General features: G+C 35.3%; 1 protein-coding gene across 8 annotated transcripts in view; it reads left to right on the forward strand.

Annotated features, from left to right (window-relative positions):
• CUL2 (cullin 2) overlaps positions 1 to 14687 on the forward strand; it is a 98281-nt gene extending 83594 nt beyond the window's left edge. For 7 of the 8 annotated variants that reach the window (XM_023631882.2, XM_070254650.1, XM_023631881.2 and 4 more), the window contains 5 exons: positions 2978 to 3044; positions 8620 to 8822; positions 10604 to 10705; positions 12035 to 12151; positions 13148 to 13719. In XM_023631882.2, coding sequence (XP_023487650.1) covers positions 2978 to 3044; positions 8620 to 8822; positions 10604 to 10705; positions 12035 to 12151; positions 13148 to 13279 — 621 coding nt within the window. In that variant the 3' untranslated portion in view covers positions 13280 to 13719. 8 annotated transcript variants of the gene reach the window in all.
• Positions 14688 to 14894: the final 207 nt, after the last annotated feature.

Here is a 14894-nt window from a genome sequence, read left to right on the forward strand (position 1 = left end):
GAAATAAAGTTTCCTTCTAACTTTATATTGTTCTTCTCTCTCCCTTTGAAATAATTATTTTCCAATGGTAGTTTTTGTGTGTGTGTGTGTGTGGAAGACTGGCCCTGAGCTAACATCTGTTGCCGATCTTCCTCTTTTTGCTTGAGGAAGATTGTCACTGAGCTAATGTCTGTGCCCATCTTCCTCTATTTTATGTGGGACGCTGCCATAGCATGGCTTAACGAGCAGTGCTGGGTCTGCGCCCAGGATCTGAACCCATGAACCCTGGGCCACTGAAGTGGAGTGTACGAACTTAACCACTGCACCACCAGGCCAGACTGGACCCAATAATAGCTTGTAAACCCCTTAAACTTTATTAATGTATGACCTTCATCAGGTTTCAGTTTCCTCATTTACAAACAGAAAGCAGATTTCTTTCTGACTAAAAATATGATTGCAAGAATACAGTTCTCTCCATTTGAATTTTCTCCAATTACCAGTAGAGGGAGTTTGTCCTTATATTTTTTTCTAGTAAATCCAAGTTTTCAATTACATAGGAATGAAAATCCATCTGTGTACTTAATAGTGTACATTTTTCACATGTAAATTTAATTCATCTTGCCTTGGTAACGTTTATATATTTTACATCTTAATCTTAAATAGAGCTGTTTATCACAAATTACTTCCATTTTACACTTATGTATCTTTTAAAACTATAGAAATTAAGCTTCAACTCAAAGTATTTTGCATGTTAGATCAATAAATCTTAATTGTTATACTTACTTTATACCTGGTCCACAATCCGGAATATCACTAAAGAAATGTAAAGTAGTATATATTGATGCAGCTCTCTCTTAGAAGTGAATAAACTCATTGAATATGAGACATTACTTTTTAAGGCCCTTTGAGTTCTAATTAACGGCGTCAGATGGTAATTGAAAGATGCTGTTCTTTAGCCTATTATTTACTTTAAAATAGGAAGTTTAGTCAAGATATATTTCTTACTAATAAACTCTAATAACACAATTATTTAATGATATAATTAAGCAAGTTTTACAACTTTTGTCTTTTAATACCAGTTGAATTTATAATATTCCCATTTAGAACTTAATCTTCTGTTCTTGACTAGCTATAGATATGAGAGTCTTTATAACCAGAGTTTAAATTTAAGGATAAAGGAATGTTTTCTTTTGACACGTCACTATAATCATCAGTAAAACTTGACTGATAGCACTAGATGCCAGGAGTATAAAGAGGTAAACGTGTGCCTTCACAGCTTGGAATGTACAGTCAGCCCTCCATGTCCACGGCTCCCCCATCCGCAGGTTCAACGAACTGCAGATCGAAACACCTGCACTAGTTGGGTCTGTACCGAACATGTACAGACATTTTTTCTTTGTCATTATTTCCTTAAAAATACAGTATAACAACTATTTACACAGCATTTGCATTGTATTAGGTATTATAAGTAATCTGGAGATGATTTAATGTGTATGGGAGGATGTGCATAGGTTATATGCAAATACTACACCGTTTCCCATAAGGGACTTGAGCATCTTTCAGATTTTGATATTTGCAGGTGGGTCCTGGAACCAATCCCTGCAGATACCGAGGGCTGACTCTGCATCCTAAAGCTAGTTTTGCGTTTAAGTAATTTATGAAGAGCATTTTAAAATTTGGTTTTCTTAGCTTCAAAAATGTGTTATTTTGCTTTTGTCCACAAATTCATTGTAAATGTTTCATAATTAAATTGAGTGCTATAATAGTAATTGAACTTTATTGACACCCCTAGAGATTATTAATTTGTCAAAACATACTTCTGGGCTCCTTTTATGACATATTTTGATTTTCTCTTTGGATTAGAACCAGGCAGAAATATATTAAGTATTGCAGGTGCCAGTAATTTCCCATTTATCATACCAAGGGGTTGGTGGATTTGCTCATAGAGAACAGTCCTGCACCTTTGGAGGGAAACTTGCTCAACAAGCTTCAGCTTCCCAGGACTAGGCAGACTTGGAACACACCCCTGAAGGCGTTCAGTGACTCTCTTGGGCTGGCGGCTGTAGGCTTGTGTTGCAGGGAGTGGGCGTCGTGCTGCTGATGGGGCACAGGTTGCTGATGGCTTATTTAAAGTTTGGTATACAAATAAAAGCTTTAGGTATATTACGTATGGCACATCATGCTAAAAATGTGTCCACAGTTCTGAATTGTGACATGATGTATTTGGTTATTTTTCAGTTTTATAATGAAGTTGAGTTTTTACCTTTTTTACATTTTAGTGTCATTTTTTTCACTATATATGTGTACTAACTCTTTAAAAGAGCTCTGTATTTTTTGGACTGATGTCCTACAATTAACATTCAATCCAAGGAAGGAGTTTTTAAAATTTCAAAGCTACGTTAATAGAATGTTAAATTTAATTTTTTACAATATTATCAACAAAAGCAGATACAAAGACAAGTACTCTGAAGCTTTGCTTGTATGAGTGTTTGACTTCAGGTGGAAGTTAGATTGTGGATGTCACCGTATGGGTAACCACAAAAGTACTAGTCAGCCCATCACTTCGGCAAGGGTATATGTTGGCAAATAGATTAGAAATAAAAGTATGATTTGTATTTTCATATTGAAATTTATATGATGGTGTTTTGGATCAGTAATTAGTATTTATAAAATCCAAATCGATATTCAAAAATGATAATCAATCACTGACTGTGTCATTTCTGAATTTATACAAAAAGTCACATTTACAGGGTCGTGGTTTAGAAGCGAGAACTCTGGACGAGGTTGTAAGTGAAAAGAGCTGGGCTAATATTTGTGTGCTCTTGGTCAGGGATGCACATGGGTGTGTGTTCTCATCTGTAACATGAGTAGGTATACCAGATGAGCTATAGTGTCTTTTCTAACATGAACTTTTTTTTTACTTTTTTAGTATAGTAATAGCCAAGTAAGTTGTGTTATAGTAGCTGAAAATAATTTGATATTTTTTTCTTTTTTACAGTTTGAATTATTTTACAGTCAGCATTTCAGTGGGAGGAAACTTACATGGTTACATTACCTCTGTACAGGTAAAATGCATTAAATTATATCTAGTTTAATGAAATTTACCTGATATGCTTATGTTAATAATTTAGAAATTTCCTGTAGCCTAATTATAAGTTTTTTCTAATGATAGTTTAATTATAGTGCTTGTATTATTACTGCTTATTAAGAAAATTTCTGAATTTTATAATGGTTTATTACATTTATATAACAAACTACTTTTTATAGATATTAGAAATTTTATTTAGAAATCCAGACTTGATGAGTCTGATACTCCTGAAAACTTTATTTTCTCTAAATATGCCAGATCTCTTTAGAAATTTCATTAACTGTTATAGCGTTAGAAGGAGACCTAACCATTTGATTTTTATTTATGGTACTATAGTAAACTCAATAGTAAATCCTTTTTCTAGAATGTCTTAATTTCCAGTAGTTTCCAATTTTAGAAAAGTTTAATCAGAATCTAATAATTTCGTTTGCTTCTTTCTGGAACAGTGAGGTCCACTCATTTGACAATAGGATTTGTCATTCAGGAGCTGCATGGTTCTAGACTGTGTGTGTTGCTCTGAGTTGCCTGAAGATGTTAGCGAAAGCAGGCGCTCAGATTTGCTCTACTTTTGCTGAAGCTGTGCTTTGAGAAGTGCATTGAATCTGCTTTCTCTACAAGAAGGGGAAGGCTGTGTATGTTTGTCTCTCTTAGAAATGGTGCAAGGAAATCTGATCAGCTGCCATAACCCTTATTAGGAAATTCTTTGTATTCACTCACGTAAGAGAAATTGCATCTCAGTAATTTCTCTTAAATGCCATTTATTTAATTTACATTTGGAATACGAGATTTCATTATGTTAATAATACATATTAGTACATAGTAATTAGTACATAGTAATACATATTTATACAAATTTATCTTTATTGAACAAGCTGGGCATTTTAATTTTTTCAGTAGTTTGTGAAATAAAGAGATGTTTATTGGTATTTTTAGTAAGTAGTCACTTAGTAGTTGGCCTTTAATTTTACATCTTTTGTGAATGTTTTCTGTTTTCATTTAGTTAATATGATTGATTTTAAGAAGAAAACATTGCTGGACCAGCCTTTGGATAACAAAAAAACTGATATATCATAATGTTCTTGAATTTAATTTACTTCCCCTGACTATCGATCTTGGTGAATTTAAAGCTCTCTTGGTTATTCTCAGTGTTTCAGCAATAATCATCCTGTCTCCTGAAGTAATTTTAGTGAAGGGCTCACTTTTTTGGTGTTCAGCAACTAGTTTTATATAGGAAAAAAGAAAAAACTGTATATAGCTTTTGCCATTGGAATTTGACATGAAAACTGTTACCAATAACACCTAAATAGGAAAGAGAACAACTTTCTTTTTCTGTTTTTGAACTGTATTAAATTCCCAAGCTGATCTATAATAACCAGATTTTTGGAATTCTTGTTTGTTTTGGTTTGTTTTAGTGTTGTGTGTATGTATCTTAATTAAAGCCAAATAGTTTCTTCCTTTGGGAAAGAGATGTTAATGTTGTAAATTCATTTCTTGTTTTGAATCACTGAAGGCACCGAAGATATCTGTCATCTGTCAGTGAAAGTGTTGTGCAAAGTTTTATTTTGGTTTTGTTTCTCATTTATTCACTTAACAAGAGGTTCTCAAACACTACCCACCTTTAAGGTCCTTGTTCTGGAATCCCCACATTTGTCACAAAGCTCCAGGACTTCTTTAGAATGTTGGCTCTGATCCTGGACTGATCACTCAGTTCTGTTTTTTGAGAACACCTGTCACTCGTGCTTATACATATTGTCAAAATTAGTCCTTCCTAGTTCATTTCCACATTCCCAGGTATTTTTGTATTGTCATCCAGAGCCCACAAGTGGTTGGAGATAGGGGATAAAGTGGTCTTTGGAGGAATTTAGAATCAGAAGATGTAGGGATATTAGCCTCTAGCTGTAAACCTTGAGCAAGTTACTTAACTTCTCTGAACCTGTTTACTCATCTTTTATCTTTGTAAAATTCATTTATCAACTCAGAGAACATCTTCTGTGTTCCGAGTACTCCTGTATGCCACATACAGATAAAATACAGAGCCTCAGCCCTCAAAAAGCTCACATCTAGTAGGAGGACAGACAAGTAAATAATTGTAGTACAGTGTTTGGGGTGTTCTGATAGAGAGGCAAGCCCATGGTATTGCAGCATCCCATAGGTCAGTGGTAGCAAACAGCTGCAGGTGAGGAAAGGGTTCTCAGTAAATAGCTTCTGAACTCGGTTTTCAAGAAGGAATAGGACTTAGCTAAGATAGGCAAAGAAGATGTTGAGAGCTTATCACCAAGAGAGTAAGAATTTTAAGAAGTAAGCAATCTTCTGTATCAGATATGACAGAGAAACTGAATGAGAGAAAGAGGGAAATTCCATTGGATTTATGATTAGGACATTGGATAGAATTATTCTGAGAGAACAACTTGATGAAGAAAGGCAAATGCAGAACCTGGACACTGTTACACTGTCTGGATATAAATGAGTTTTATTTGTGGCCTCACAAGAAGTTATAGGAATCCCAGGTCAGTTGCTGAGAGAGAAGTGATAAATGATGAACCCAAGAGAGACACATCATCCACATAGAAACGTAGACGATGCATAAATAATTCATATGATTAGATCGCATTAACATTTAGTGAGCTGTAAATCATTATATGTGTTAGTATTATTTGCCAAAATGAAATCTGGCAAATTTGCCAAAATGAAAGTCACACCAGAATGTTGCACATACCCTAAAAGGTCGTGATTCTTTGTCATTGACTGAAGTTTTCTCGTTATTGATTTCAATACTTCAACAGCTAACATTGTGAGGGGTTTTAATATCTAATGTGCAGTCTCTGTTCAGATTTCCCTGATTATCCCTCAAGAGACTTTAATGCCTGTTTTTAAAGCAATCAAATGTCACTAATTGTACTTGGTTATTGTATCTCCCACATCCTTTCCCCGCCGCTCCTCCCGCTTTAAGCCCGCTCCAAGTACTGTTTGGAAAAGACCAGGGCAGTTGTCTCAGAGAACAGCGAGTGTTCTGGATTTATCAGATTATTTGCTTGGGAGGTATTTTATTTGTTTTCTATTCCCTGTACTTTCTGTAAAGTAGAAATTAGATCTAAAAGTTTGATTATATTTAGATTCAGTATTGTTGGCAAGAATACTTCTTAGGTGGTCCTGTGTCCTTCATGTTGCATTACATCATAAGGCATGTAATGTCAGATTGTCCCACTGTTGGAGATACTATACTTGGTCACCTGGGTAAGGTGCTGACCAACAGCTATCTCTGTTGGAAAGATACTCTTTCCCTTTTTCAATTCGCACGTGACCTGAGGGGTGATACTTAGGTCCCATAGGAATACCTTTTTCCAGGAACAACCTTACCTAATGGTTTTAGCATCCACTGGTGATTGTGGCTTGAATCAGTTATTTCATCACTGTTTGCAAATTAATAATATTCTGTTAATCATGCAACATTTACTAGCTGACATTCTTCTGTAAAGAAGAGCTTTCCCTTAGAGGCTAGGGAGCCGACAGGTCACGGGGGAGTAACTTGGATGAAACTCTTGGGAGAGTTCTGCCCACTCTTTATTTCCTGTAATTGTAAATACCACTTGAATTATGGTTGGCTTATTTTTTAAAGTATCTATGTATCAGAATGTTTTGTAGTTTGGAGTTTCGTAGAGTTTGCCAACCTATTCTGCAGGGTAAATGACCTCTTTTGTCATTTCACATGGCAGTAGTTAAATAAACCATCCAAATTTGGAGTTTCCCTCCCTGCCCCACATGTCCCTCTTTCTCCGTTTATTTCAGCTGTGGGCTGACTAATAAGAGCATGGTGCTGAACAAAAAGGGAAGAGGTCCATGTGCCCCTGATCCCAACAATTTATTGAAAAATAGCAACAACTACAAAAAAGGCATAATACAAAACTAACTAGTTTTCTTCTTTTTAAGGGTTGTAGAATGAACTTGATAATAAGTAAATGATACCTTGACCCCTTACTTGCATTGTCTCCTAATGCTCCTTGAATTCTGGTGGTAGTGAAAGACTGTTTTGTGTCACAGAAAACTCATTCTGTTTCCAAACCCATGGCAGTATCTTACAGCATCAGGGACATGTTGGCTGATGGTCCTACTTAATCTTCCAGGGGCTTGATGCATTGTTTCATACTTGTTTCTAGCATATGATTAAGCAGTCTGTGCACAAACAATATATGCAATTTATGTGATGTTTTGCTTCTTATCACATTTCCGAAACTTAAATGTTGAAATGAAAATCTTTAAAATACTCTTTATACTAATTGTTATGTTAGTAGGACACTCCTAATGATAATTTTTTACTTTGCATGAATTGGATATTCTAATTAATATATTAAGCCTCTTTTCACAAAAATTCAGAGAGAATTTTTTCTCTAGGTGTTCTTATTCAGATAATTTTGAAGAATATTTCTGAATATCAGTTTTTTCTGAAATAAGTTGAGGCATAATGAAAGTTAGATTAGGCATGTGTGGTATTGATAAGTTGGAGAATTGACTTATATCCTTTAAAATCTTTGTTACATAATGAATAAAGACAAGAAGCACAAAATCTTGATCAGAGTTACTAATTACTACTAACAGGGAGAATGCAGCCTCTGCAGTGAGTTCATGTGAAATACAGTTTCCTTGAGTTACAGTAGAGAGCTCTAAAACCAAATCTCATGCTGGTTTGGTTTATAAATCCATTAACAGTCAAATAATGCAGCCTGTGTGTGAGAGAGAGAGAGAGAGAAAATACAGTCACTAAACCACAATTGTATGCTTTAGGAAACTGCTCTTTGACTTGCGTTAACTTTTGTGTGTGTAACAGAGTGCATGCGTGTTTGTCATACTGTTTGTGACAAGCTTTTCAGTGTGCTGTCTCCCTGGGACGTTGCAGCACTGTAGTATGCCTAAACCTGCTGTATCTTTTGTAGCTCTCAGGGTAGTGTAGAGTTTAGAACATTTTTGTTCTATCAACCATTTCAACAAAATAATGGATCTGCCTGTTTGTCTCTCCTCCCGTTTGTATTTGCCTCTAGAAAATTACTGGGTAGAAAAATGTTATTTATGAGACAAAATAGCATTGTTAAATTTTGGCGAAATGACAGTTTAGGTGGAGCCGCAGAAGCATCTTCTCTGTGCTTGCAGACCTCCCTGTAGGCTTGAACCTTACCTGGGGTAGACCAGATGTACACAGCGTATGAGGCAGTTGCTACTTACAAGCTGTCATTCTCTCCCCTTTGTCTGTCTGTCCGTTTCTCCTCCTAGCCCCACGTCCTCTTTTTTTTTTCTGCCCAAGTCTTAGCCTTCCTATTAATATTTAATGACATTGTTCATACCTACTGGCAAAATTATGATAGCCTGACTATAATTCATACTACGTACTCAAAACTGATATCCCTCCCCTAATTACATTGCTAGCAGAAATGGCTTTACAACGATTTAATAAGTCCTTGGTTCTCTCTTTGAAGAGAAAAATATGCAAAATAATTATTACTCAAGTAATTTTGAAATGTTTCTTTGATCACTTTATTATCACTATTTTGTTTTAATTGTAGGAGAAGTTAAAATGAACTATCTGGGCAAACCATATGTAGCCATGGTTACAACATACCAAATGGCAGTTCTTCTTGCCTTTAACAACAGTGAGACTGTCAGCTATAAAGAGCTTCAAGACAGCACTCAGATGAATGAGAAGGAACTGACGAAAACAATCAAATCATTACTTGATGTGAAAATGATTAACCATGATTCAGAAAAGGTATGCGGTAATATTTCAAGAAATTTAAGTATTATAAACATAAAGCTTTTTCATGGGATGTTTGCAGTTTTAAAAGTAAGGTTATAGTTGTTAATGACCTTCGTACTTTGGAAAGTGCTTAAATGAGCTACATTACTCCAGACTCCTTACAGCTGTGAGCTGGAGGAGTCACAGAGATGGCTATATAAGTTGGTGCCTGCGTGCCCTTTCTAGTTTGATTTTCTTTGTCCTGTACTATGACAGTTTACTGAAAAGTATAAATTCTGCCACTGGGAAGATTCTGGTTAACTGAGGTTTGAAAACTGCAGCTTCTCACAAATCTGTCTGAGTATTTTTCATGTTAATATTTAATTACATGGTCCTACAATAGGAAATGACAGCCTATTGATATCTCTTTGTACACATATTTGACATGTATCACTCCATCCCAAATGCTCCCACTCTCATGTCCCTTAACTTCAGGACTCAGCTAACCACCATATATTTTTAATGTCTGTCGTGAGAATAGCAAGCCAATACTAGATTCCTTTTTTCTTTACAACTTATTTTTCTAGTAGTAAGTTTTTGTTGTTGTTAGAGGGTATCTTGGATATTTAAATGGTTAAAAAAGCAACGGATGTGGGTTAAATCTCCTGCTTCAAATTATTGTGCCTATAAGAAAAAAGTCTTGTAAATATTTCATTTTTATTTTGGTTAGTAGCCTACAGCTTATTTCTCTCATCAATTCATTTTGCTGACATCTCTAAGATTATGGTAATATTTGTTAGCCTATAATTGAACAGCTCTAAATGGCATTTTATTCTGAAATTCAAATCAGGCTTTTCTTAATTTTGAGAAATGATTAATTTTTCTGACTTTCAGAATCTTAACAAAATATTAAATTCTTAATATTAAGGTTTAATTGAGGCAATTAATTATGATTAAAAATTTGAGTTAAAAATTTTAAACTTCACTAAATGCTTAAAAAATTTTCTAAAACATGTTTTTGCTGCCCAGAAATGCACAAAATAAATATAGGTTGTTTGCACATTAAATTTTAATTATGAATCTGCCAGTTCCTTAGCAGAATTTCTTATGTTATTATTGAGAATGAGTCCATCTGCCAAGTGCTTCTTGATCCTGTGAATGGAGAAATTCCACTGCATGATATGAGTGGCTTTCATAAGCCTGATAGAGAAGTTGTAATTCTAAAAATTGGCTTAACAGCTTTTACTTGAGAAAAGACCACTTGCTTCTGGCAGAGTGAATAAAACATGACTTGGAGGATGAGCTCTGTCAGAATCACCCCGGGTCACGGAGAGATGGTCCTCGTGTGCCCTGGAAACAGCTTGTTTCTCTAGTTGGTTATTTTTAATTGGCATTTTGTAATTGCGGCATTTTGAGAAACATTAGGTTGTTCGGTTTCTCAAATTGGGGTGATGGAAAAATTATGAACGTTGGTGTTTCATAAAAATTAAAATGTTAAATTCTGTTTAAGCCAGTGAGCTTGACTCTTCTGTCTTAGGCAAAGGTAATATATATAATAGTTGGGCCAGAAAATAGCTCATTTCTAAATCTAAACTGATTAAAATTCTATCAAGTGTAATATTAGAAAAGAATTGTTACTGCTTTTTTTTTGGTTTGACACAAGACAATTATTTTACTCTTAAATAATATTTGTAATGTAAAAGATTATGAGAGTTTAGTCTTTTTTGCTTGGTCGTTATTTAATTTCATGACCTTATTTGCAGCAACTGTTTAATAATTTTTTATAAATGTAAATGAATTATTTTTAATTGTAGGAAGACATCGATGCGGAATCTTCATTTTCATTAAATATGAACTTCAGCAGTAAAAGAACAAAATTTAAGATTACTACGTCAATGCAGAAAGACACACCACAGGTAAGTGCTTTTTAATATCATTTCTTTGGGAAATATTTAAGCATTGGACATTTTACAAGTAGTAAAATTGAGATAATGCAAAACATTGCACATCAAAATTATGATATGATACTTCTTTTCTGGTTTATTCTTTGTGTTGACCAACCTTAGAAACAGAGTCTCTGCTGGTATTTCAGATTTTAAAAATAGCAGTGTAGTGGGCATCGAAGGAAAAAGTGGTATAGCTTAGTCACATGTGCTCTTAAACTGTATTAAAGTGTGTGGCGATGCTTTGCATTCTTTCCAAAAATTCCTGCCTTGAATACTACTATAATCTCTTATATTTTTCACTTGTAAAATAAGGGAAAGTTTTACAACATATTTCTTTCAAAGAAAAGTTGTTGAGATTGCTTCTCCAACTCTCATGGGCAAGTGAGCCACCTGGGGATCTTATTGAAACACGAATTGTGATCTGGGGGTTCTGGAGCAGGCTCCAGACTACCAGGTGAGCCATTTGTGTGGTGAGCTGCTGCTGCCCTGTAACTCAGCAGTGGTTATCCAGTTGGTCTGGGATAGCCTGTTCGTATCAGTTAAATTTCCTCATTGCCTCTGTGAGTTGCCCTGTCCTTGGGCTCAGGGCAGGATGTGAGGGTGTATAAGATGCCAGGTCCTCTTCAGGAACTTACTCCCCCATGGGGACATAAACGGTGATTAATTGCTATTAAATTTGAACCCTAAAATATTCAGGATCCCATTTTCCTCTAGGCTAATGAAAAATAATTTGTAATGTGTGGATTGTATTTTATCCTTTGAAAGCGGTTCTGAGATCCCTATTAATGTGCCTGCTTCAATGCCTTGCTTCTACTGTGTTTCCTTGAGCTCCACGGAGATTGGCCATTTCTGGCCCATCTTTCCTGGCTTCTCTGCTTGATCCAAATGGAACTCTTTACAACTTTTCCCCTTGAACCCTGAACCAGTGTGCACTTGCAGCCAGTTACTGAAGCATCAAAAAGCATTGTGGTATAGAGTCGGTACTCACTGACAGGGCAGCGGTCTTGAAATCATTGCTCTGTGTCGTTTAAGTTCTACTTCATTGCCTATTTACATTGAGTACAGTTTATAATAGTGTTAATTTTTTTAAAATAGCCTTCCAAATTTAGCCCAAGAAATTATATATAGCTCACTGTAGATATTCTTTTGGTAATGGCTATGTGATATTGGGCACGTTATAACTGTATAATTTGATACTCAATATTGATTGGAAATTTATGTAAACTCACTGAAAAAATGATTTAAAAATAAGTTCAATGACAATGTCTCATTTGCTTTTTTTTTTTCCTTGTAAAACAGGAAATGGAACAGACTAGAAGTGCTGTAGATGAGGACCGGAAAATGTATCTGCAAGCTGCTATAGTTCGTATCATGAAAGCACGGAAAGTACTTCGGCATAACGCCCTCATTCAAGAGGTAAAGGAGGACAAGTCCTCAAGACTTCCCGGGGGAGAGGATGTGACCAATGTATGAATTAGGAAGATTTGTTTGTAAAGACAATATAGAACTAATATGATTCCCAAGCAGCATAAAGAAATGCTTCATTGCTTAATGAGAACAGTACTCGTAATTTCAGTATTAAATTCAGGTTTGCTTTGGCTTGAATTTAGAGATCTAAACCTCACCAGTTTATTGACTCTTCTGTCCAGTTATTGAAGGAACTTGACCACATCAAATATACATTTGTTCCATGAGTATGTGAGTGTCACCATGTGATAGAGTGCTGTGCTAGTCACCGGGGGTGTAATGCAGAGCAACACAGATATGGTTCCTGCCCTTTTGGAGCTCACAGTCTAATAGGGAAGAAATATATTATTGAAATAATATGCAGGTAAATATAAAATTGGATTAACATGCACTTAAAAAGGATATAAAGTACTATGACAATGTATATAAAGGTCTTGACTAAGGGGATGTTGGGGAAAGCTTTCTTGAGAAAGTGTTACTTCAGCCAAGAGCTGGATGTTGAATAGACGTTAAATGGAACTGCAGGGTATGTGTGAGTATTTAGATAGACTAATTAGTTTATAGTTTGTTTTAGTATATATCAGTATTCTGCATTTTAATTCCTTCACAACATGAACGTTGGGGCTTTTATTTGCATACAAGCATTTTTGGTCGTCACGTTGAAATTGATCTCATGCCTCCTTTCTCCTTGTGCACTGTCCTCTGAGTTTAAAAAGTTTGATGTTGTTCGCGGCACTCACTTGATAGATCAAGCCCATCCATTTAGGATGTTTTTATTCAGTTTAATTACTATAGTTTCATAATTATTTTAAGTATATTTTTCCTATAGGATTAGGTCTGTTTGATGAAACCTCAGTAAATTTGAGGCCCTTTATAGCTGATGGTTAAGAGTAATTATAACTGATTGATTAGCAGTAATTTGACATCTGTGTCTCTCTTACACAGGTGATTAGCCAGTCAAGAGCTAGGTTTAATCCTAGCATCAGCATGATTAAGAAGTGTATTGAAGTTCTCATAGACAAACAGTACATTGAACGCAGCCAAGCGTCAGCAGATGAATACAGCTACGTAGCGTGATGTCGCTCTCCTCCAGTGTGGGTGTGAGGTCATTGCCGTCACCATTTGGTGTGTTCCTGTGGGAAAAAGCAGGCCTGTGCCTCCATAATTTGGTCATTTGGCAGCCCCTGTTTTTCTGCTGTTTACAACATCACCAGTGCCACGTCATGAGCGTCCGAGAAAATGCCTAGAGATATTTCAAGCTCATGTCATTCTGACATTTCTTAAAACTTTATTAAAAGAATGAGTGAAGTATTGCTGAAATGTGGAAATCTGGTTGGGTACCATGCTTTTTCTCCCCTTCACGTTTGCAGTTGATGTGTTTTTTTTTTTAATGTATCTTAAAGGACATAAAATAAAAAACTTAAATATTGTAATATGACAGATAACCTAATAATTGTATCTACATTAAAATGACAAACATGATATTGCTGCTTGTCAAATAAAAAAATAAAGAAGTAGAATGCCTTTTTTATGTGGATGAAGTATCACACAAAATAATATGTATCAATGTTCATGGGTCATCAAAACTAATGCAGCTTTCGTTGCATTTTTCTCTGAATGGTTTAATTCACTTGTACTCCTGCTTAAATCCTACATAGAAAATGTCTAGCTTAGTGTTCTTGAATGCATAAAAAGGCACTCAGCGTAAAGAATGTTTTGTTTTTATACGTTAGAACTGCGGTGGATATGAGTTTTAAATGCTGAGGATTTAATTCCATCAAGAGTTTCTGGTGCTGTGCTACACCACAGAAACGACATATGAAGAGAGTATGTGGTGACCTCAAGCCTCGTATAGAAAGAGCTTTGCCTTCAAAACCAAGACATTGCTTTTGTTCTCATAATACATTAATATAGTCCAATATCCCAGCTCTGTTGCATCTCTTCTGCCTTTCTCTGAGTTGTAGGAGATCCGGTGATTCCAGTGTATTCCTTCCATACTCCTACCTACCTGTTACCATTACGCCCTAAAATTGCAACACTAGATTCACTCTCAGAAGTCACAAGTGTGCTTGGCAATGCATAACTGAAATACCTTTTTTATCTGTATAGTGCATTACACCAGGTGCCACTCAGAGAGAGACGTGAAATTCCATTATTTTGTTTATTATATATATCAACAGCAGTATTAGAATACTTTGGTCTGTTACCATATTTATCTGCGCCACCCCCCACCCATCCCTGCACTACAACACACTCATGCGCACAATTTTTTTTTAAGCTGGAATATTTTAAAGCATATCCCACATAAATCATTTCACTTACAATACGTCAGTTTGTGTCTCTAACAGATAAAACCTTTTTAAAGAAAAAGCAACCTCAATGACATTATTACACCTAACATATAAACAATAATTACTTAATACCATCTAATATGTGGTCCATATTCAGATTTCTCTTATTGTTGCAAAAATGGCTTTTACAATTGGTTTGTTCAATTGCACTTTTTCTAACTCATGTCTCAAGTGTTGAAAAAATCTACTGAGCTTATATTTACTTATTACTGTATTTCTCATTTTCTTTTTATTCCTAGAGAGGAAATAATGGCATATCATATTGTACATTCACTGTCAAAAAACAAATCTTTGTTTTGATAACTTGTTGATAAAGTTTTCCAAATTGATTCCTTTTTTCT

Source organism: Equus caballus, chromosome 29 (assembly GCF_041296265.1).
Source record: "Equus caballus isolate H_3958 breed thoroughbred chromosome 29, TB-T2T, whole genome shotgun sequence".
Taxonomy (NCBI): domain Eukaryota; kingdom Metazoa; phylum Chordata; class Mammalia; order Perissodactyla; family Equidae; genus Equus; species Equus caballus.